At 42.9% G+C, this 25427-nt stretch overlaps 1 protein-coding gene across 3 annotated transcripts in view; it reads right to left on the bottom strand.

Moving 5' to 3' along the window:
* CLTCL1 (clathrin heavy chain like 1) overlaps positions 1-15458 on the bottom strand; it is a 34709-nt gene extending 19251 nt beyond the window's left edge. For 2 of the 3 annotated variants that reach the window (XM_005488887.4, XM_074554332.1), the window contains exons 1-6: positions 15196-15458; positions 6749-6956; positions 2475-2743; positions 2047-2208; positions 1479-1592; positions 161-334 (exon numbers count right to left, since the gene is read on the bottom strand). In XM_005488887.4, the coding sequence (XP_005488944.1) occupies positions 161-334; positions 1479-1592; positions 2047-2208; positions 2475-2743; positions 6749-6956; positions 15196-15237 (969 nt within the window). In that variant the 5' untranslated portion in view covers positions 15238-15458. The remainder of the gene's footprint in view (positions 1-160; positions 335-1478; positions 1593-2046; positions 2209-2474; positions 2744-6748; positions 6957-15195) is intronic. The other variant, XM_005488889.4, reaches the window with a different exon arrangement.
* Positions 15459-25427: the final 9969 nt, after the last annotated feature.

Here is a 25427-nt window from a genome sequence, read left to right as displayed (position 1 = left end):
TTCTTCTTCAAGTAGCTCTACACTAGCAGACACAAAAACTGATTAATCAAATAGTCACTTGCTCTCTTCCATGACATTGGTTGCATCAAGTCACTGCTTAGGTTTGTTACATTCCATTTGAACTTTAGAAGGCTCAGAAACAGAATGGTGGATTTGTTACCTGTCCTTTTTTGTTCACACCAATAATGCCTGAGGTAGGTTCATGAGGAGCTGTGACAAAGATAGTGTCAGCACTAATACGGTTCATGTAGATGCACACTCCAGACTCCAAGTCATACATGTGGATATATCCATACTTCGTGATCAGATAAATCACACCATGCTTAATTCCAATCTGCCAAAAAACAGGTTTCTATCAGTAAAAACTAGTAAGATTGTAACACTAAAGACAGCTGCCTTTAGCCTAGTCACAAGAAAGCACTGCAGAGACATGCCTTTGTACTGACACTAAGAACAAATATAGCTTCAGGCTTCTTCCTTTCAGACTCAAAAGCAATGAACAGCTTTGCTGGCCATTTGCAGGCATAGCTCCAGTGAACAGAGGTTGAAGGGAAATTAAAATTCATCTGCAGCAAAGAACATACTCCTCATCCTAATAAGCCAAGCTGAGGAGAAAAGTTTGGACATAATTAGCATTCTAGTCTAGATATGTTCAGAAACATTAATGAGAAAATCTCATTCTCTTCCAACAAAGCCTACCCAAAGCACCAGCAGAATCTAAACCAAGCTCATCTACTGAGTACTCCAGTTTATCTGTCAAGTCACTGAAACTGGGGAGGCTTTCAAGCCAAAAAGGTTCTCAAACATAAAAGTACTCTCCCCTTGGAACAAGTTTCTGGATGTTTTGTTAATTAAGCCTTAAGCTGAAGCACAGAGCCACGGATGCACCTTAGTTATGGGCATCTCTTGGTCTATTTCCAAAGCTAGTCTATTAGACTTATCAGCAGTCTTAGGCTCCAAGATAGTCTGATTTTATGACACATTTCTAGTCCTAGAGACATGCTTAGTGAAATTTGGTCTGTGATAGCAACTAGCTCTGTTTCTTCCTAAAGAACCTCCCACTTATGCCCCAAATTGCCTTTTCTGTGCTGCTACTACAGGAGGTATGAGGTATGCTGATATTCTTATCCAGAACTTGGAACATTAGTAGGAAGGTGAATAGCTGAAGCGATGTTGGATACATTCTCCCTGAACACACTCTCAAGGGGGTTTTTCTGTTGTCTTTTTCATTGGTTTGGGTTATTTTTTTTTTGGTAGAAGTTTTGTTGGGGCTTTTTGTTTATTATTTTTTAAAATATAGGAGCAGTTTATATATTTAAGTTACTGTTTTAATGTCCATGCTACCTCCCACAAACCCATTACAGCCCCCCCAGAACTAGGAAGAATGACAGCAAAGCACTATAGAAAGCAATCTTAGCAGCAGATGTCAGCCCTTTGCCAGTCTATAAAGCTCATTTTAGGGGAGGTCAAACATTTACCTGCATTGCCACAGGAAAGTCTGTCTGTGCCTCAGGTGGGAAAAACACATCAACAGCTTTCTTAACAAATGGCTGATTTCCAGTAGCTGGCTGACCTACTTCGATTATGTGCAGCTAGGAAGAAAAGAGCTCATGTCACAAGATTGCCTGCAAGTGCAGCCACATGAAAGGAGTTCCTTTCCTCAGATATGCTACTGAAGTCATCTGCCACATTTGGCCAACACAGTCTGGGGAGCTGTGCTCCACATATTCAGAATGTTAAATTTTCTGGAACCTGATAAATTAAAACCTGGGAGAAGAATAAAAAAAAAACTAAAACAACCCCTCTTTTTATGAAAGTGACTATTCCTATTCAAGCCAACCCATTCATGATATTTTGAGTCACACTTGTCAATTCATCAGTTTTGGAGGACAAGACTAGTAAAGACAAGGCATTTACTGTGGTGTTACCTCAGCCCAGCACAGACTGCTCAGCAGTTGTAGCATATCCAATGCTAATGAATTCCACATTCAGTTTGCTGCAAACAACCTACTTATGGCACTACAGGAACACAGCTGTAGAATTTACCTTGCCTCCTGCAGGACTCCTCACAGCAAAACAGAAGAGGGTAGAAGGTTTGGCATTTCCCTCTATTTTGAATTCTGCAAATGCTGCTGCATGGCCTTCTATAGGTTGGGAGACTTTTCTATCAACTGAGTACAGCTGCATTGCACCAACCACACGATTTTGCTAGAAAAAAGAAAAGGTTAGCTTTTAGAGAAGACTTCAAATGTTTGCAGCAAGACCCTTGGGACAGTAAACTAAAAAGCAGCAAATGCCTCTCATCCCCTCCTCCAACACTTGAACCAAACTAGAAGTCAGGCTATTTCTACACAAAAGATAGCTTTGAATTTTTAATTTACAGAAACCAAGGTTAAACTACAGCAGCTATTAAGCTAAGTGGGGCCAGGTCTCTCCCAATTTCCTTCATAACATATTGCTGCCAGGGAACTTACCTGTGCTGAAATTCCTATCAGCAGCAGCCATTTTTGGTGTTCATCTGTTCTGTAATTGATGATTTGGCAGCCTGCAAGACTAGCATGTCTATCAAACATCTTTTGGGGTTGTGATTCTCCCTCCATGCTCCAGTGGTACACTGCTGTCTCTGTCACCAAGGCAACTGTATTCACAGATATCCATTTCCAGAAGATCACTTCCTCAGCCATTGTGTGGGCTTTCATTTTACTTTTCATCTCAATGTTAAAGATCTGAAGTGTTTTCCCAGCTAGTATGACAAAATCCAAGAAACATCACAGATCAATTACCACAATGGCCATCCTGTAGTCTGCCCATTTACAAGCACCCAGTTAAAGCCACTGTTGCAGTGGTGCTACAGACAGGGTTAGTGTCCTGTCACATCTCAGTCTCCTTTGACACCTGACTGAACAGATTCCCCTCTCCACCCCCAACACTTGTACCATCCCAAAACCAACCACAATCTCCTTATGGACACTCACACAGACATTCCAACAACTGACAAGCATGGACACTTCAATTTACTGTAAGCTGCAGTAAAAGACAGTCTAAGCTACAGAGCTTGTGTAAACTCTTGTGCTGCCAGCTGGCAGCACTGCTAGGCCAAGTTACAGATGCCTAGTAGATGTCACTCAGTATAATTAATAGAAAGAATGGCTCCACTTTATGTCAATTTAGTAGCTGCTGTAGATGACCTGGACCGAGTCAAACAGCATGAGACTTGAAACGGCTTCAGACAGCCAAAGATCACAGCTCCCATTTTGTTTTCCTGCTGGAAGAACTGCACACTGAACTACATGGGCTTTGTACAAGTATCTACTCAAGAGGAAAGTCAAAGCTCAGAAAGGCTATAGGAAGGTTTGGAGGTTTAGGTCCAGTTAAGATTACCTCTTCATGACTTAGGAAACTACACTGCAGGTTTAAGCTTGATTTCAGTAGTCCTTTTTAACAACCAGAAGCTCTACCCTGCTAAGTAGACTTAAAACCAATGCTAACTGAACCAAATTATAAAGAATAAGGGAATCCACTCCTTCCATGAAGTCAAAGTGATGTTTTATTTTACTGCAGATGAGACAACTCAGCTCCAGGAATATTCTTTTCTGTTCACAAGACACCCACTCAGACTGCTGGAATATTGGCTTGTAATGCCATTATTTCTATCCCCATTTCAGAAGTGTTTCCTGCTAGTAACACTTGTGACTGCCAAACTGGGAGATGTTCGCTGATAGATAAAGGCTGCTGGCCATGGAGAAATCATATTCAGGAGCTACTAATCCCAAGTTAATATGTATCTCGAACTGCTCTATAATGTTTTAGCATAATTTATACATAAATTGATCGCGTTACTTGAATGCAGTGCCAAGAGACAATGCAAGACTTAAGAGCTATCACATGCAGCATTTGCTGCCTGGTTTAACAGCATTGAGAACTGTCAACCTGATCAACAACATCCCAGGAGAGCTTGCTAGCTTCCCTGGGACCAACAGCAGCCTGCTAATGAACACTGTGCTCTGCACATGCTCTGTGTTAGACAGATGCACTAAGCCCAGTAAACTGATAGCTGGAAACAGTGTATTTACTCTCTTGGACAACAATTTGTCCAGCAGTGGCCTGGTGCTATCAAAAGATGGATTTTCAACTGCCACAGTGTGCAGCCTCACATGCAGCCAGGAGACAAGGAGTTCTCTGGTCACCATCTAAACAACAATCCCAGAAGAACGGTTCTTAAGGACAGACTTCCTGAACAGGAAACAGTATGCCTTTCCTAGGTTTAAGAACATAGGAGAAACTGACAAACAGCTAAGAGCTCATGCTTGTCTCTTTTCTAGGCTGAATTTGGCTGTTATGTCACAGATGGAAATGGCTTCAACAAGCTTCACTAGGCAGTTTAGCCCTGGATGTTGGGAGCTGCAGAAAACACTGCTTTACATCTCCCTAAATGTGGCAACATATATTCAAACTTCACAGTAACTAAAATTCATAGTAACTGAACTATTAAAAAATTCTGTTATTTGGACTGAGAAGCAGGACCTGCTATACAGTCATAGTGAGGGCAAGTGTGCATTTGAGTCTTATGTCTACTTGAACATTTTATTACAGCAAGATTCGAGACAAAAAGACTTAAGGTTTTTCTGATCAAACTACCAAACTGGTGAATCTATTTAGATTATACAGGTGTAATTAAGTAAGCAGATTCGATTTTTGAACATCAGCACAAGAACTTACATTACAGTTGACTGGAGCATGACATTTCTCCATTACACAAAGAATGGAAGCACCCTCGAATGCTGCATTCTCCACTTACAGCCACTGCTGAGCACTCCCAGTACAGAGCAGTGCAAGAGCACCAAGAACACGAGGACAATGCATAAATCTTGGTACACCACGAGAATGCCACATGCAATCGAGAAATGAAATTGTGCATACTGTACATCAGCTAAAAATCAAGAACCATTTCATTTCTTTTTCTGAGGGTGGGTTTCTACATTTATTGCTCAATAATCCTGGGATTACGAGCAACTGCCCATCATGGCACACGGAGTCACAATAGGTAACCATTTTGACTATTGAAGCCTGACTCAATCAGCAGGGAGAAGTCTGGAGAGACAGACTGACTTAATCCATGTCTGCAGGTTATCATGGATAACATACTGGTTAGATAGCTCTATTAACCCTCTTTCTACCCAACCTTCTGACCACTAGATTATTTACAGAAGAGATCATTAAGTTTGCAACACTTGACAACACAAGTCTGCATGTCAACATCATTAACTCAGCCTTGTTGGTTCAGAGGAGAGATTTACTCACTCTGAATGGACAGAATAATGCTCCTTTTGAACAAGTCCTAACTGGCAAGAATAAAGTTATATTCTTTGAAGCTGATGATAATCCATTTAGTTAGTATATTAGTTTTCAAACCTGATTATGTAGTTTCCTTTTAAGAGGTAGATGAAGCTCTGTTAGTGTAGAGAAGGCACTTTCCTTGCCAATACAGTTTGTGTAAAGGGGTCCAAGATAAAGGACAGTAAACTCACAACAGATCTGATTTTTTTTATTATTATTACCTTTACCCATACCCAGGGTAAGGCAGTCCTTTGGAAGATGCATAACTATCACTACAAGTGAAGTCAATATTCACATTAGTTCTCACCTTATGTCAGTATAAGCCTGAGATCAGAGAAGTTGAAGGTTTTGCACCAGTTCTAAGGATGGTTTCTTGGACCCCCAAGTAATTTCACCATGATTTTTCACAATAAAAACCACACTTAAGCAGAAATGAACAGCACACAGGACATGCTAGCAGGTCTCTCATAAAAATATTGCAACTTCATTTTGTCTATCAACTGTACTTCCACCACATATACACACAAACACGAAAAGCACACTCTCCTCCTTCACTTGGTACAGTCAATAGTCAAAACAGCCAAATGGTTGGAAACAAGCCAATGGAGAACATGATCACTGTAATACCAGTTGGGGATTAAGATTCCCCCACCTGGCCATGAAGTGAACTGTCAAATGGCTACCTTAAAGTTCAGTACTTTTTATGAGATGGGACCATTCTGTACTACCAAACATACAATGTCAGGACAGAGTTCACTCACCATCTGTTTAGATAAGATGCAGGAAGAAAAGTACATAGTCAGTAACAGTTATTGAGATTAAATACCAGATGTTGGTCATTTGAGAAAAGAGCCAGACATGAATTAAAAATTACTATTTTGATCTCAGAGTGCTACTTAAAGGCAGGAACAACACCACAGGTAGCAGTAAACAGAGGTCTTCTAGCTGCAAGACCTCATAACTGTCAAATTTAACACATTTGTTATGTTCAGACTTTTACACTTACTGATCATCCTTATGACATTTTTGTCACTATCTAGTAAAAACTTCAGAGCTACAAGAAAGGACCAGGACAGGGCAAAAAATGTGGCTTTACACCCCTATTCATCTATACAAGTGTCCATTATGTTTACAATACCTGTTTAAAGGGAAAGTATACCAGAGGCTGACCTGGTCCTCAGTGAGCATAGGAGGCTGCAGTGCCAGGTCCAAGCAACTCACATCCACTTGGAGGCAAATCATCCATAGATTACTGAAAGATCTACTACCAAAAATACAGCATGCAAGTTCAGGCAAGAATTCTTGTCCTCATATACATTCTTCTTAGAAAGTTTATACTGAATTTAAGAGCACTAATAAGTAGTAGAGCTAAACAGTAGTTTCCGTACTGCAGTCCTAAAGGGTGACTCACCTTTGAGTGCTATTACTTTAGAGGCTGGATTCATGATGGCACTTTCTGCAGAAATTGGACGTCTGATGGGTGTTGTTGGATCACTCATGTCAATTATCACTACTTGTGCCTGCTCTCCTACTTTCTCCCTTATGCAGATGAACTTGTCAGACTCCATTGTTAGGGTGCTGAATCCAATGTTTGCTGGATTAATGCCCAAATTTTGGAGCTAGAAAGACAAAAAAAGAGTACTTTATTATCCTTCCCATGTTGAAGGTCTAACTCAAGCCTCTACGTCTGAAATCTCCTCCAGAAGGAAATGCAAGACTGATGAGTTTCTCTGACTGGAGTGTGCATTATTGAACCCTGATTTATCTTCTGAGTCTCTTTGTTCCACAGGCAAAGAACTACACAACTGTCAGTATACAGGTCCTAAAAACATTCTGAAGTTGTATTATTGATGCAAACTAAAAGGAGTTTTAACTTATGTGTTTATTACTTAACCTGGTTTTAATACAGTGATAAAGACTACACCAGCAGTAGCACCACTCTTCCAGTTTTAGCAAGGTCGGTAAATTTGATGTACAAAACTTAAGTGGCAGAATGACAATGTTCAGCATCAGAGGGCAGTACAGAAAGAATCAATTAACCCAAATGCAACCCCCTCCTAGCAACAGTGTAGAATGAAGTCTACACAGCAGGTCTCAGTTGGCCTACAAGTGGACTTGTTCATCTTGCTTCACAGAACACCTAATTCTTACCAGTTAAAGGTAAGAAAGATGTGTTAAAATAAACAATCACTTCATCTCTCCTTGCCCAACATGTCATGCCATTAGGCTCAACAACAAAGACAAGGATGCAGGCCCCTTCCAGCCATACATCCAGCTCTAAAAACATAACTTGTGCTCAACCACACAACACTAAAACCAAAGTAGTTACTCTAAATGTAACCTGGAGTCATTCTGAGGTGCCAAACAGACTCCCCTACAAGACACCTATGTATATATATAATTTTCATCCTTTTGTGTTAACTTTATTTCCATTCACTCTCAATTTCAGTTAACAGGAGGAGGTGGTAGTGAACAAATGTCACTGTTCCATTGGTCCACAGTAAATCAGATTTACCTGTGCAGCACAGCCTGGTTTAGTACATGAGTAAGCTGCACCTTCTATAACTGTAACAAGCCTGAGCACCTGCTTTATGCCCCAAAGCGATGCTTTTCAAGCACAGGAACTGCATCGGCTCCACTGAAGCTTCTCAAAGGATTAACCTACACTGCTTTTCAGGGCACTGCAAGGGAAAAATTACTGCCCTCAAGGAGACAGAACAGAGTCCACCACCAGCATCACTGAGTCATTACACTCCTTTGATACATACCACCAGGAGCCTCACACAACAGACTAAATCCCTTGGGCAAGAAGTCCATGATGGCATCACAAACACTGTTTTGGTGTGTTTGAGCTGGCTGATCATGGCTGGTTACAGGTTCTGTAACGCTACTCACTAAATCATAAACTGGGTATGTAACAGAGATACCTCTAAGTGTGACGTGTTGGGACTGAGCCCAAGAATGCCTCAGGAATTGTTTGTTTTCTGTTGAGCTGACTAATGAAGAGCTATTCAGCTCAGTAATTGCTAATCTCAACAGACTCAACTTTCAGTAATGTAATATAGCCAAATGTACGAATGCATAAAAAGACATTTACTCACTCCCATAAGTGTTTCTCAGCAGAACTGCGAGCCATTCAGCGAACTCCTCACTTCAGGGGGAAATACTTAACACACAACAGTAAACTTCAGCAGGTGCCACTCATTCCAAAAGAGAATCAAAGTTTAGGCACAAGGTTATCAGATCATGCTTGCACCCAGTTCTGAAAACAAATCTGGCAGGTAGGTGGCTAATACATGCTTCTGTGTCAGGAAGGAAAGAAGTTTTCATACCAAGACAACCTGTGTACCTTTCATATGTAACACACAATGTTTTAGCACCCAATAAACATGCAAGTCGTAGCTCCACCAACTTCTGTGACTTTGGACAACAGAAGAATAAATAACAGGCTCTTAATTCCACTGTTGTTGCTCACTTGCTCTACACCAGACAATGTCCACATATTGCCACAATTACATGCTGACATATTTGACACTTAAGCACTTTGATGCTGAGTATGTTCTGAGTCCATCTGCCAACAGAGTACAGTCCATTACAAGAGACTCATTAAGAGTCACAAGAGTAGTCAAGAGATTTAACTGCAGCACAACTAAGTTCCTAGCTTGATTTAATTAATCCAAATTCAGATGTATTTCCAGAGTATTGAAGCAGAAACACAGCTTTTTCAAGGTCTCTTCTCAATTAGTGTGCTTCAGTCTGACCTACTCTTCAAGAGACAGCCCCTGGACACTCATTTTGCAAAGTGAGAACCTTTGAGGCATTTCCTTGAAGTTCAGCTTTAAACCCACCATTATTCACTTCAAAGTCTGGTCCCTGTTTAAGAAAACATTTTGGGTATCTTTACTAAGGCAAGTATAATTTTGCAACACACTCTGGTATTAAAATTTCCAGCTTTAACATATGATAAAATCTAGCAAAGACTTCAGGAAAGGTAATGCTAAATTCTGTTTGAGTATCACTGCCATCGTTATTATCAGGGAAACCCATCACATCTTTTAAAGGCTAAATGCCAGTACTCCCTAAAGCACGGTCATGTGAGTACTGCAAGCCTCAGTCAATGACGCCAGCACTTCACAATTTAACGGTCTGAAAACACTGAAGACTGTTCCTGCCATTAGGGGATGGTATGTATCCTCCTGAGACATGGGAGGCACTGTAAGAGCCTATTTCTTACTGACTAGACAGAAGAACATGAGCAGAATCCCTCCACCATCAAATAACGTGCATCAGCCAGCACCACTCTTACCCTGGATGGGACAAATCTTCCATGATGATCGGGACAACGTTGTTCTAAAGCACCTTCCCCTCCCTTCCTCAAGAATAAAATTAGTATAACTTTATTACAGGAGGTAGCAAGCACTTAGCCATGTATATTAAAAGGCCTCAGGTGAAGATGCTACAGATCATTACTGAGATTTATATATATTAATTAGTGATTTTTCAGCTTATTTTCATAAAGGAGTGAACAAACAACAGGCCTCTCAACTACTACTGAATTTTCATTTTTTATTAGGCTTCTTAGTCAAGCAGTACCCTCTCTCAAACTAAGGCTGTTTTCTTCTGAAAATAGAGATTCACCACTACACAGTCATTCCAGCAGTATTTATTATGATTTCCATTTACCATAATTTCCATTATTTCACCCCCACTTTACTTTTGGGTAATCCAGTTAAGCCCTACCAAGCAGCCCCATGTAGGTTACAGCAAGCCTTGCTGTAGGGGAAAGGGCAACATTCTGTTCCACAGGTAACACCCCCTAATGCCAGTCCTGCCCTAACACCCATTAGCTACACACAGAGCACAGAACCATTCTCATGATCAGGCTGAATGAACCAGACAGACAGGGATTTTTGCTTCATAGATATCTAGTACTACAACAGAGTGGATTAGATACCATAAAACCTTCAAGCATTTTATGGATATTGAGAACTTACTGACATGGTAAAGATTAAACTAAGATGTATTATTTGTTTCTCAACATGAATGAGGACACAAAGATATTCAGGATGAAAGACCATTATTAATATGATATTTAGTCTTTCTCTGTTCTTTACCAGCATTGTACCATTTGCTAAGAAATTAACTCAAGACATCTCTTACACAAGAGCTTTACTAAATATTGAGCTTTCAAATGCTTTTCCCTTACTATGGAGTGCAGCAATCCAGGCTGAGCCAGCACAGACCAACTCAGATACTGACACCTCCAGTCTTCAAACTAAGCCTATTTCTCTAATGAGAAATAATTAAGCCTTACTGTCTAATACTGCCACTCCAGTAATTGGGACCTACCATCAGTTAAATGGAGTCAGAACTGTGAATTTAGTATCTCTTCAGAGTTTAGTGTGAGTATCCCTTTTCAGCTTCATGCCACATAATTCTGGCATAAATGCTTGTTAGAGGTGATCAACTACTGCTTCTAAGGCCATTAGAAAAGAGTAAGGCTTGGACAGAGGCTGTATGCACCCAAATAAAAACTGCCTGCTAAAAGTTCTGTAAGTACACATCTTTTTAAATGTAATACAAACCAGGAATGCAGTAATAGCTTCCCATAACTCTTACTCATGTAACTACAAAAGCTCTAATCATTCCCAGTAAGGATGTGCATGTAACTGTTGGACATTCCTGCCCAACAGCTCACCCTCACCTCACCTCCTGCTATAGTTCCCATCCTGACAGCTGAGGGACACCAAGGAAGTATGGAAGACCTAAAACCTGCAAGACCACTGGTCTGAGCTGCAGTTGCAATCAGGCTTTCATCTACAGTGACATTTACTCCCTACACAAAAATCTATTTCTGTATGTTTGTGATGAGGATTGAATCATCTATCAAATGAGATATCACTACCACGTGAGGGGCACTTCTGAATCCAATGAGCAAACTGAGGCTCTTCATCACTGAATAGCTGAATCAAGTCATAATATTTAGCCCTACCTTTTGAAACAAATCTAAAAAGTCACTTACAGCTTGCAAATATTCCTGAGTGCTTCTTAAGTGCACACGTCCAACCAAAATCAACTTATGAAAACCATGCAGCTCAGTCATGCCTATTGCACAACAGATAGTAATTCTTAATAAGACAAGTCAGACTATCCAAACAGAAAGTGGTTTTGTCTTGAAAATGATGGAAATCAATTTACATTCTTTATGCTTAAACCAGGATATTTTAGCTTGTCAGTGCTGCACCAAGATGTGCAGCACTTCACACTGAGAGCATGCCATGCACACCAGTTTTCTCACAGTAGCTGCCTGTGCTCAAGAGGCTGGGTCAGTTACTGAACAGGGAGCAGAACTTTGTGTTTGTGCATCAAAGGTTCCAATCTTGGAACCCGAGATCTTGCTTAAGCAACAGTTTTCCCCATAGACAAGCAAAGATTTTTGCTAGTGAGAAAAAACTCAGGCACAAAGAGACAAAAGCAATGACTAAGTGAAGGAAAAGTTTAATTTTAGATCAGGAACACTTTGTACACTGGATTCCAGTAGTACTGCTTCCAGTCTATCTTCCAGTATATTTGGTCTTTTACTGCACTTCCATTGTAAACTGCAATTCCCTCGGAAGAGTTCAATCTGGTAAATAATTCATAATTCACTGCTCCAACAGAAATGCTGGAGTTAAGAACCTGATTAAATCACATTAGCTTAAGTAGTATGCATGAGTAACTCAGTGCAGCAGGACTTGGCAGAGTTTGCACTGCTGCAGCTGGGCAGTCACCAGACAGATAAAAACTGAGTCCTTGTCTTATTCCCCTCCCTTGCTATGGAACCTAAAACTCCAATATCCTCTGGGGAAAAAATGAGCGAGATGAAAGCTCTTAATAAATTTGTGAAGACTCGTAGTGACAGAGTTCATATCTAAAAATAACTGTTCAATTGCATCAAATGGAGCTAAACAAACAGACTGAATTCCTTCTACCACATCAAGACCTGCAGATCTTTTTTTCACCGCAACCATTCTCTATCCTTCAGCTCACACACGACTTGAACACACAAGCTGTAACAACTTCAAATTCAACGTGCCCTGTGACTGGCAGTCACTCCTCCTGCACAGACTTGGAGCTACTGCAGTTAGAAGGATGATCAATGGAAGACAAAATGAGCTGCACAAAGAATGTAAACAGTCTGCCTGATCCCCAGCACTCCTCCAATTCTACATGGACCAAGATCCCTGTTTCACTTCACACTGCCACTTATCCACTTCCAGCAAGAGAGAGTGGGAGAGAAGCGTTCAGGATTTAGCACTGCAGCTTATGTTTAGCTCCTCTGGAGAGCACTTTCTGCACGGTTCACTTCTGCTTTTAGTAAAGTACATACAACTACCTCGGGAAGACACTGAACTTAAGGGAAATAATGTTTCATCAGCAACAGGCTGAACTTGGAATTAATTATAGCACTAACTGATATTCTAATCACTTACAGCTGTATTAATTAAAAAGGCTACAGGTAGAAACAGTACACAGATTGAATTAAGGCACAGAAAGATTTTACAACTTGGAATCACTAGAAGACACAACAATTACATGGAATTTTAACTTTTTTGGCTTTATCATAAAGCAGCACAGTAGATTTATCATATTAATTTTAAATATGATAATTTAACCATAGTCAAAACAATTACTTGAAAGGAATGTGAGGGGGGGAGAGAGACTAATCTGATAAGGCTAAATATGTGCGACAGTGTAGTATTATGAAAAGAAGGCTTAATGTTTTTACAAATTCTCTACCAGACAAAAAGCACCATGTAACATTAATTCATGACTTTTGATTCTAGTTTACAACATCCAGTGAGTTAGAGCTGATATAACTGTACTGCAGATATCCAGCCAGAGCAAACACAGGAGTTCCTACATTCCTTCCATTTTCCCTCCCTATTTATCCCACCATGTAGGGACAACTGCAGAAGCAGCATGAGGAGGCTCCTGCATGCCTCCTCCCAGCTCCCACTGATTTCAGTCTGACTTCAGCTGAGCACTGCTTTAGGGCTTCTGCACTCAGCCTGGGGGAGAAGCAAAGGAATATACAGCCAAGAGTGAATGCTGAAGAAGTTTGTTCCTACATGACAGCAATGGACACCCCACGGTTCTCCCTGCTCCTCCATGCAGCTTTCATGCTGAGAAAAAGTAACTCAAGCACAGGTTTAGCCTTTTCAATAAGATCAAATTGCTTAAGGGCAAAAATAGAGCATGACTTCAGTACAAAACCCTTGAAAAGCAGGTGGGCAGGCCCCTCACCCAAACCTGAGGTAGCACAACGCTGATTTTGGCAGTGCTGCAAGACACACAACACTGGTAATCACAGAAACAGTCACTTAACATGCAAAGCAGCACAGGACACCTCCTGCATATTAAGTGGGATGTCCTCACACTGCTATTGTATAGATCAAACACAATCAGCAGGATTGGTTATGCTTGCCAGTTTTAAATGGCAAGAACTATATGCTCTCCAAAAAGAGTGTGACAATAAAATCACTTTGATCCCAAGTTTCTTACTCAGACAGCTGTTCTGCATCTCTTAGAAACCTATTTGAGATTACTATAATCACTGCTATAGTGGACACTGGCCAGGGAGGGCTGGTAGAATTCTTCACCACGTTAAACTCTCCCAACCCATGAAAACTCAGAGGACACAGGTTTGTCTCTTCCCTCGGACAGAGAGATTAGATATTTCTGGAATTCACTCTAATTATTGGATTTTTTCCAGCTAGAGCTCCTTCTAGGGTCACCAGGGCAGTTCTTCCAGTTAAGCAAAAAAATACATACCAAAGGGAGCTGGAAGTGGCCATAACCATTTCCCAAGCTGAAATGCCCAGACTAGCACGCAGTCCACACTGGGGGATGACACCTAGTTCGTATTTTGAAATGGATGCCTGATTTGACAGAAAGGGGCGGTACAGCGACAGAAGGATGACTTGCCAAGTCCACTTCCTGTTCTCTCATTCATTTAGCAAATTCCTTTAATTCCTGCCTCAAACTGCACGTTCAGAGACTGCTGTTCTCTCACTCCATTTACAACCCTCCCTCACCACCAGGTCACAAGGAAACACATAAACCGGTTTGTCTGTTCTGCATCCATTAGCTATGGATCTTTTCCAACGCTGGCGTTACGGTTTTCACAGGATATTAAGAACAGAACCATGTCATTCTGGGGGAGGATTTTTTTAATATTGTTATGCTTGGAAGGAGGGACAGCGGCTGTGCAGCTTCCAAGTCCAAATGGTTTCTTGCACCTCATCTCACCAATTTCCTCACGGCTGCACAAAAAGAGGTTCTCAGGAACCTTCGCGATCCAGAGGTTGATGGTCGTTTAGGTGAAAGAGAAAAACCACAATCCGCCTGCAAGACTGCGGCGTCCACCCAAGCCGAGGCGGGGGAGCGCCCGCGGTGCCCGGGGCGAGCAGCGCGGCTCCGGCGCGGCGCCGCCCCCTCCCCGGAGCGGGAGGTCCCTCAGGCGACGAGTGACTCTGCACAAATCGCGGCCGCTCCGCACGCCGCGGGGACGCAGCTCCGGAGATGGAAGGATGGACGGACGGACGGATGGATGAGCAGAAGCGGCAGCTCAGAGTCCGCACCGGGGGCGGGCTCGGCCCCGCACGCCTTCCCGCGGCGCGCAGCGGGACGGCGGCCGCGCTCCGCAGGGAAGGAAGGAGGGGACGGAGGAGATCCCCCCGCGGCCTGGCCCCCTCTCCCCGCCCTCAGCGCTCCCCCGGCCCGCCTAGGCCGCGGCCCCCCCTCTCCTAAAGACGGGGTGAGGCAGAAGAGGGGGACCCCAACCCCGTGCCTTTTCTGCTGCCCCCCTGCGCTCACCTGGAAGTGCTCCTGGAAGCGAATGGGCAGTATCTGGGCCATGGCTGGGAGCGAGCTCCCCGGGGCAGGGGCGCGGGGCAGGGGCGGGCGGTGAAACGGGGCAGCCGCCGGTGCTCCCCTCACGGCAGCGGAGGCGGCGCAGGCGCGGAGCCCTCGCTGGGATGGCGCCCGGCGCGCCCGCCGCTCTCCTCAGCCTCAGTGCGGGGCCGCTCACTCGCCGGAATCACTCCGCACCTCAGCCTGCCAGGGTCTCCTCAAATAGTCCCTCCCTGCCGCGCTTCTTCCTCCGCCCATTGCCGCCGCCTCCCGCCCGCCCTCACCCTCCTGCCTGACTCTGCCCCGCTATCTCTCACTCCCGCTGAGGGCACGGGCTGGAGACGGGGCTGTGAGGAGCGGGTGGTCGCCGCCGCGGCTACGGCCAGCGGAGAGGGGCGGGAGGGGTTGTCAGAGTGCAGGTATCCCTCCGCTGCTGCCACACACGCTCACGTGACGCGGCCCCCTCCCCTGCTCCCTTCGGCGCTGCCCCCGGTCAGCCCTCACCCCGGGCCGGGGCTCCTCCTGACCCCTCCGCACCCCGATCCCTGGGGCTGCCCCCTCACCCACCCCATACCCCGGGGCTCCTCGTGGCCCCTCCTCACCACGATCCCCAGGGCCTGCCCCCTGACCCCCCCGATGTCCCGGGGCTCTTCCCGACCCACCCTCACACCGGCCCCCGGGTCCCTCCCGGCCCACCCTCACACCCGCCCTCAGGGCTTCTCCCTTCCTTTCCCCGCAACCGCGCGGCGGTGCCGGGGCGAGGCTTCCCTCAGCGCCCCGGGACTCCCGCCGGAGGTGAGGAATAAGATGTGGAACACCCAGGACCTGCCTAGTTGGCACTGGAAGCCGGTAGCCTGGCACCTGCCGTCGTGGCTGGCTCTCCCAAAGTGTGGCACTTCTTCTCCTTGGTAGCCCCAGAACCCCAAAGGCACTGGGTTCTGGCTGGGTCACATGGTTGCTCTTGGCCCACCACCCACCGACTTATCCCAGCACCATGTGGGCTTTGCTCCCTGCAGTCATGCCCAAAGGTAGGTGAGGGGGTTTATGGCCAGTTACCAGCCCTGAAAACCATCCAACTGTTCTGCCCTGTTCAATTTTTAAATAGGATAGGGCTCCTTCCCCAAGAGTTGACGTTGTGAGTTGGAAGCTCTTCAATAACCATGAAGCGAAGGGTCCAACATGTAAGAGATTAATCAACACTTTTTTTTAACTCTGCCTCCTAGTCAGCCCATTAGCATTAGATGAAGGAGGTGAAGTTAATGTTAGTGCTATTATACTTCTCCTAAATTACAGTAATCCTTTGAGGTGGAAACAATTGCAGTGGTACTGGCTCCAGCACTTTTATCCAGAGCATTGTATTGTTCACATCTTCCCAGAGAGCTCAGCTCTGGGAAACACAAGATTATAGGAGGATCTCTAATATAAAGCTGAACAAAGGACCCCTGAAGACTCAAAACCAGAGGCAGATTAAAACAATTTCATATACATTACAATTTAAAACCTCATTATTTTCACTTAACCTCATTCATTTTTAATACATGGGAATTAGCAAAACTGGGTTAAGTTTCCAAAGGGATAATAGGCATGGCTTGCTGAGACACCTGGGTTCCTACTGGGGCACACAGTCACAGGCTGCAGCCATGGGGATCCCTTGGTGAAGAATGGTCTACAGTGGGTCTGAGGAAACACAGAACAGCCCATTGAACAGGTAGGTAGGAATGCTAAAGCCCCATCCCTGCAGAAATCTGGGATCTGTAGCTCTCCCCAGAGGACTCAGGACTGGGGTTATACATCACAGTCTGGTCTTGAAAGAAGGAAGAAAAACTGGAGGTAAAGTGGAGGCAACCTTTATGTGGTCCAAAGGGGTTTGAGTAGCATCTGCTCTGTAGGTTTGTGAGTTGCAGTTTAATTTTGGTGGGTTATGAGTTTCTAAATGAGGTCAAGTGAGCAGTGCTGCAGAGACAGACTACCAGTGGGGCATCAGGACTTATCTGTCACCAGCCCATTTTGGTACAGTGAGTGTGTCAGTCAGCTTCCCTCCCTCATATTCACTTTATGGATGCTAATTAATTACATCTAGAACTCCTATTTTTGCTAATTTATATCTATTTCTTTAAAAAAACCCAAAAAACCCAAACCACATATTTTCATCATTTATTGCACAAATTAAGCAGTACCTCTTAAGTAGTGTACATAGTTAAAAGAGATATATTTTTATATCATTAATATTTTAAAGAAAATTATGACAAAGAAGCAACATATTTTTCTCTGAAATATTTTTATTAGATGCACAAAAGTCACTGTGTACTGTGTGCAGTCTTAGTCTGGCACTAGGCTGCTGCCATGAGCTGTAAAGATCACTGGCTAAGGAAACCGAGGCTCTTTTAAAGTATAATTAAAATTAAAGGTCTGATATATTTCTTCACTCCAATTTTAATAATATAATCTTTCATGCCCACTCCCAGCTGGCCAAATCCTAATTACAACATCCCATAATTTCTGTAGTAAAAAAAGTATCTCACTTTATGTAAAAGTGCTTTGCCACACTTCTGTCTGCTGATGTCTTTCTCATTTGTACCTTCTTTGCACTGCTGTGTTTAAATATCTGTCCTTGATAAGACCTGGCTTTGCTGATCCCAAGGGCTGGATTCTTTGCAAGTGTGATTGGCTCTGAAGAGTGAGCTGAACGTGTTGGACATTTTGGCACAAATCAAAAAACCAGGAAAAGTATTTTGCCATATTTTCTCTATTCTGCAGTCTGCTGAGCTTCCACAGCTAAAGAAACTGACCTCTGTACTGTCAGCTGTGTGCATGGATGTTTTAACTGAGCCTTTTAACCTTGTGTTCTATATTTAGTTTGGGGTCTCTCAATGAGAAGGCACTACTGGCCTTATTTAAGGTATTTTTCCTACAGCCCATAGTCTGTTAAAAGGGAATGTAAAAGGTCTCTAATGGTTTGCTGTGTTGGTGCCCCTGTGATTAACTGACTGCTACTCCCCTGCTCCTTTACACAAGGCAGAGCCACGGCACTCAGCAGCTGAGAAGGGTGTAATCCCTAGCAATCCTTTAACAATGCAAATGGAAAAGCTCCTGGTAAATGTTTCTCTGTTTTTTTCAGAAGTTGCTCTCATCCAAATATTTGGGTTTCTGGCTCATCCTATGGATGGCAGCCTGATGCTCTTTTTCCAGTGTTTGAGAAGAGCTACATTCTTGTCTTGGAGGGGCTGTTATTTACATGGAAAAATGTTGTATGCATGTTCCCAGTCTTATTCCCACAGAATCAGCCAAGGAAGTCTCGCTGAAAAAGCAATGTGCATTTCTCTTAAATGTTTCTCTCGGGTTCTTGCTCAACAACATCCGTTCATATCGCTGCTTAACCACACAAGTGTTCAATTTCCAAATGTTTGGCCACTTTCCTGTTTTGATTCAAGAAGGTAAAGAAGTCACTGGCACATCTTCTGGAGAAGCATCCACTACAGGAGACCTGTGTGAGTGGGAACACCCAAACACTTGGAGTGTTCCTCAGATTGGAGCTCCAAGAAACAAGGGATCTGTGGGTTGGACTTGCACATCCTTGTGCATGATCACTGCAAACTGCTGGAGAGCTGCTGCATGTGGCAAAGCACTGAGCACAGGATGCTGATCCACATCTGTTCTCAGCTGGTGAGTGCTGCCTGGCACTGTCAGAGCATCAACGTTTTGCCTAACAGATAAATGCAAACCTTGGGAATGCTGGGTCAGCACAAAGATGTTTTGGTGCAGCAGTGGTAGCATGTCACAACAACTCATCAAGTTCTGATTTGGTCTCTCGTGGAGAAAATTTGCATTCCATGCATCTCAAGGCTCTCACTGACTGCCCTGTTTGCTTGAGAATCCAGTTTGAAATTGTACTCCTTGTTTTTCAAACCACACCCTCGCTCCTTGGACTCCTTGCCAGCTGTCTCCTGGAGACGGCAGAGCCTGCCCCTTTCCTTCCCTCTGTCTCCTCTCTCCTTCCAGCAAACTCTTGCTGCTGGGTCAGGAACTGTCTTTTATCACTGCCTCCCTTCCAGAACTGACTCCTTGTACATGTCCCACAGTCCTTCATTTTACTGCAAAGCTCCATTCAAATCATGCTTTTTTGGCCTGGAATTCAGTTATCCGTTTCCATCTGTTCTTACTGAATGCATAACTCTGGGTCCTACCAAGCACTCTGAGGCTCTGGATGAGTTTCTTTGGTGGTTTTTGTAAGTCATTGTGCAAGCTCCTGAGAGCAAGCTGGTAAAAATTGTGATGTTTTTGAAGTAGTTATTTGAAATGTAAAGATTATGTTGTAGAGTTGTTTAATATGTAATTATTTAATGTCTAATTCATTCTTTGACAAGAGAATGGTGTCATACATGCTTAGCATTTCAAGACAGTCCTGTTTTGGTGGATTTTACTCTTGATGTATCACTTTATGAATTTACCTCAGTATGTGAGACTCCATCCTGTATTCCCTGCACATGAAAGCTCTGCTGGAGATTGTCTTCTCCATCTCCCCATCATCTCCATCAGCAGAATCTGATAGCATTTAATGTCAGAATGAACAGGAGTGTCTGCACAAGGCTGGAGGTCTTCAGGTTCCCCACAGGGAATGCCATAGTGATACACAATTTACCTGCAATGTGCAAACAAAATGCTTCTCTTGCCTTCCAGGAGCATTTCCATTTGAAGGAGCCATTTCTGTTCATGAACAGAGCACCAGCATCGATGCTGTCTCTGCATTTGTAGAGTTGTTTGCTCCTCCTGGGCACTGGTGTTCTTCAGGCTTTGCAGCACAGGTGCTGAATTCCTTGCATGGCAGTTTCTTAGCTGAAATTGCAACTCCTCCAGCCCAGCCTGGTAAAACCAGGGGTGTAGTGGTCAGTGATGCAAAGCTGGATAAAGGGCAGGGGAGTCAACATCTGTTTTCAAAATCCTGACAAATGCACCAAGGCTGCATCCTGCATCAACCCTTTTAAGAAGCTGAATTCCCCCAGAGTGTTTTCTCTGGCAGCTCATTCATCAAGCAGGTAGAGAGTGAATGTGTTCTTTGGAAGTATGAGCAGTGGCAAGAGAGGAGGTGGCCCATATAAATCCAGCGTGCATCTCTTGCTAATTTCACTAGGTTTGGAACAACAGAAACCAAGCTGTGTTTGTATATAGACCAACTAAAACTTTAGCCTAAAGGATCTGATCCTTAATAAACATTTAGGAGCAGTCAGTGCATAAACAGGGGATGAGAAGGGGCTGAAAAGGACCTGGAGGGGTCTTCTGGTTATCACAAGTGTCCCACAGCCAGGCCATATTGTCCAATTGCAGATTAACAGGGTGTTTGAGAAATGCTGAATATAATGGCTCTTAGGGCCTTTTGGCTATTTCCTTTGAAATAGATCCTTGAGAGGGAAAACCTCAGTGTTCATTTTCTTAATGTTATTATATTATCCAGGAAAGAGAATGAAGCCAAGAAAAGCAGAAACTGAGTTACATTTGAGAATGTACTGGTAAACCACTGGGATGGTAAACAGACCTTTTATCTAAAGGGTATTTACAATATATTTCCCATTCTCCTACTCCTGGAAAGAAGTACTTTATAAATTCATCATCTGTGAATTTCCCCCATCCTCAGAAGGAAGATGTCTTTATGAGTGTGCTTTTGCTGTTTGTCTGTGTCCTTTCCCCACCACAGTCAGTTTGGAGACCATTGGCCAAATTCAACCATATGTGATCGAGAGGAATGAGCTCAAAGATACTGAATTCCAGCAAGTTTCATGAAAACAGGCAGCCAGAACGGAGACACTTTTATTTAGAAGGAAGGACTGAAGTGGGAATTCAGCTTTTATTTGCAAATTTATGAAGCAGTCAGTGAAAATCATGAAAAAAAAATCCTTTACCAAGGACAGTACCTCCTTGAATTAGTTTTATTGTTCATGAAATATTTTTGTTCCCTTATGCCCAAATTCCTGCTTTTATATGAATCTGCACCTTTGCATTAGCTTTAAATATAGGTTCAAAAATCCTCTCCCAAAACCACCATTATTTTCTGAACTGTGTTCTCCCCTTCAAAAACAGGCTAGACCATATAATGCTGTTTTATGTGACACAAAGGCTTTTTTTCTATCAGCTTATAGGACTTCAGGATGCTGAAGATAAAAGTCACTCATTTTTTTATTCACTCCTGGCTTTGTCTGGAGTTGTTTCTGGAACAGGTTATAATGGACATTCTCTGCATTTCTTGTTTCTTAATGACATGTACCACCTGGAAGTAACAGACTGGCTTTTCTGGAACTTCAGTCTTAACTAGAACATTCAAGATACAAACACAACACAAAGATATTTCCCAGAGAGGTTGGAAAATCACACATTTACTACCTTTTAGATTATTGGCAGCAAACAAGATGGCTGAGCTGGAATAAAATGTAGGCAAGCACAGGCTTATAAGCTGGAAGTCCTCATAATGAAATGTCTGGCTAAAAAAAATTCCTACTAGTGCTCAGTGCCTCAAAGGCAGGAGCAATACATAAGCACTTTGCAGCCCTGTCACTAGAATGAATTTAGATGACACAAGATGAAGGCAGCCGTGCCCCTTTCTGTCAGAGCTTTCACTGGAACTGATACTGCTTGTGAGAGGGATGTTGAAAAAAGGGAGAAAACCTGTGCAGAGGCCTTAACAAGCACCATAGGGAATTTACAATGCTGTCTTTTTAGAGTATAATTAATCTTTTTAGAAAGATCTTCCTGAATTTAAAGGGTATTTGGTACTTTCTACTTTTCTAAAGGCCCGAGGGATGCCCTGAAACATAAAAACTTACATCATATTTTTGGCAAACTGTGCTGTTCCAGATATGTAGTGTATCTTAAGCTAACACAAAAAAATGAAAGGGGAAGCATATAAAGTGCTAGCTAAATAATTTATTTAGCATTTTGTTGTCATGTTTCTTTGCAGATTTTTGGTCCTTATAATGGAAAAAAATGTGATCTAATTAAGTACTAATTTCAAAAAGAATATATGAAGGTTGTTATGGAGTAGCTTTTAGTTGCCTCCTCCTTTCTGTGCCAAGCCATACTGCATCCAGGAAGCAAAGGGATGTTTGTACCCCCAGTGCCAGAATTTTCCCTCTTTCATCTTAGCTCTCCACAAGTCATTTGCTCCAACTCAACCAGAGTCCAGTGCTCAAAATTCTGGATGGAGTAAGGCTGGAGCTACAGCACACCAAAAGTGAGTAACCTTTGTGTGTTTCTACCCATATAATGAAGACTGAAACATGTTAATAATAAGCAGCTCTTCTTCTGTTTCTTTGGTCATGCTGGAAGAGACAAACTAAAGAATTGAAAGAAACAAGTGTAGTGTAAAGAAACAAGCACTTTCACGGGCCCCAAAGATCTTTAAATATGTGCATATTTCTCTTCTAGCTCAGAATGTGGCTGAGACAGCACATGATATGTTGCCTGATGCAAGAACTATGTTCAGTTAATGCATATTGCCAAGTCTGTGTCTGCAAACAGGGACTTGATTTGCTATGTCTGGGCTGTGACTGGTCTTATTGGTCTTACTCCTTCACAAAAGCAACAAAATAGCAGAATAAATAGTAGAATACAGGAAATGAGCTTTTTGATCAATTATTCTAGAACAAGGGTAGTCAAATCTAGGCCATAGGATTAAAACACAGCCTGAATCCACTCTTATATGTGACATGAACATTTTGGAATGGTTTGTCCTTTCCCAGTCCACCCACTCATGTCAAAAAATGATGTGGTTGGATGTGCTGATGATCCCAAGGTCATGGTCAGCTGTGGGCAAGGTCTGGTCAGGCAGGGCTTTCTGAAGTCCTGCCTAAGCAGAGACCTGTGTGTTAGACCTTTTCACAAGTGTGTTACCTCCTCAGCTGCTGGGTTACAAAACAAGGCAGCCTCTATTTCACTGCTGATCTCAGATATCACTTCCTCTGCCATCTCCATTCATAGTTACATATGACATGCAGAATTATTTTCAGCTCTACTTGGCTTGCATGTAATCCAACTTTGCAGCTCCTCTCTGAACTCTGTAGATACAGCAGCAGGAAGAAGCCACCTTTTGTCCCTTTGGGCCAGGAGGACATGCCAAACATCAATGTGGATGTGTTCCTGCAGACCAAACTGCTTTCTGTTCATCTGCTCACAGACTTCATAATCCATCTGTTTTCTGTAAAATGCAGTTATTTACAGCAAAGTTCACTTCACAGTACAGTAGCTGCTGTTTATGTTGCTATTTCTGATGAGGCTCAATATTGTCTATTTTTCATTCTATCTCAATGCTGCCTTTAATTGCCTCTTTCCAGCAGATTTATGTATTATCCCTCCCGGCTGTTCACACACAGACTTCCCCTTACTTGGCAACCTTCCAGTCATTCCGTACTACAGAGGTACTATAACAGCAGAGCAGTTGATGAGAGTTAAAATAAAACTGCATTATGTGGTACTACAGGGCCTACAGCTGACTGAGTAATTGGGCAACAGAGCCTCCGAGACTCAGCAGAAGTTCTCTTCCTTCTCCTGATTTCTCATTTTATACTTTTGGGCAGGTACAAAAAAAAGGTGGTAGAGGCTTAACAAATGTATCTTGAAATGTTATCTAATGCCTTTATTTATCACTACTCCAGGGAAGAGTATGTTGGAATTAATGATTCTCTCAAATAACAAACGAAAATTGTTCTCACAGGAATCAGCTTCATAACCCTGACACTTGAGACACGTGGGGAAGCAGAGACATTCCCTGGAGAGCTCCTGGGGTTATCAGCACAGCCAGGCTGACTCAGCAGTGCATCTGCATGTGCCCAACTGCAAAGATACAAGGAAGCTGAATGGTTTTAATGTGGTGCTCAACATAAACACACACCTATTTCCTAAATAAGTACATTCCTAATTTAAGGCTCTGGTGTCTTGCTGTTTAATGCACCCAGACCCCACTGCTCTGTGATTCCCAGTAGCTGCTGGTGCCGAGTAACACAAGGAAACCAGCAGTGTGGGGCTGTGTCCCACACAAGAGCTGCTGTGGTTGTGCTCTTCCCTCTGCCTCACTTGGGCACAGGTGAAGCCCTCAGGCTCCTGGCAGGCTGCCACTGTAAACCCAGCACAGCTGGCTTGAGTGGAGAGTAGGACCTCAATATTGCATTTCAAACACTGATTAGTAAAGCAGGTGATTGAAAAAAAAAGTGGTTGTTTAGCTTATTGGGATTGGAAAAGAAAACAGCTCCAGGAATCCCAAGCTGGAAATGCTACAGCAGTTGGGTACATGGGATTCCTCTGAACGAGCTTCCCTCCCTCCACCTGGGCTGCAAGGATGGAAGTCTCTCAGACAAGTGCTCAACAAGCAGTTGAAATCCAGCCCAACAGAAACCATTCAAAAGGGTCAAGAGCAAGGATTCATGCAGTAAAATAAATACCTGGAGATGGAAAAATCTTTCTGCAGTTTTCCTCCCACATGTTTTGAAATTATTGTGCCAGGAAATTATTAAATCACGCAAGTTTCAGTAATGAATGTATTGCTTGGATGGCATGGAAAATTGCTGAGGGATATGGCTTAAGGAAAATAACTTTCCAAAGATCACTGATAGATGAGCAGGACCACAGCTTATATGGACTTCTGAAAATAGAACTGGCATGGTACTGAACCAGTACTGGGACAATTAAACTCGACTGCAAAAAAATTCAGAAGCCAAGTTCCTCCCTTCACATACAAGTAAGAACCTACCTGAAGGTTAAGACATTCACAAGTTTTCTACCATCACCAAATTTGGAACCACACAAATACCACAAGTTTTCAAAAAGGTTTGTATCTTTTTATGCCTTACTCCTGTTTCACCTGTCCCATGTTCACACATACATCCACTTCCTGATATTCCTGATAATACCAAATACTGTGGCAAGGTTACTTTTAAAGCAACATCTGGAATTATTTTATCATCACAAATAAATTCTTTTGCAAAAATAAATGCTTGTTTACATTCCTCTCTCAGGATCTAAGAGAGTCTACTCAAGAATAACATAGAAATGTCATACCCTCTTTTATTCTTAGAAAACAAAACCCACCAGCTGCAAAATTATGTCCATGCTGGTACAAATTTAATGGAGTAGGTCCTGTGTTTTAATAGATATTAAGGGGGAATAGCATCAATAAAATTGTAATAAAAAAATTTGGGAAATAAATGCAAGAACTC

The sequence above is a fragment of the Zonotrichia albicollis genome, chromosome 18 (genome assembly GCF_047830755.1).
Source record: "Zonotrichia albicollis isolate bZonAlb1 chromosome 18, bZonAlb1.hap1, whole genome shotgun sequence".
NCBI classification, from domain to species: Eukaryota; Metazoa; Chordata; class Aves; order Passeriformes; family Passerellidae; genus Zonotrichia; species Zonotrichia albicollis.
This window is presented reverse-complemented; position numbering and strand designations above follow the sequence as displayed.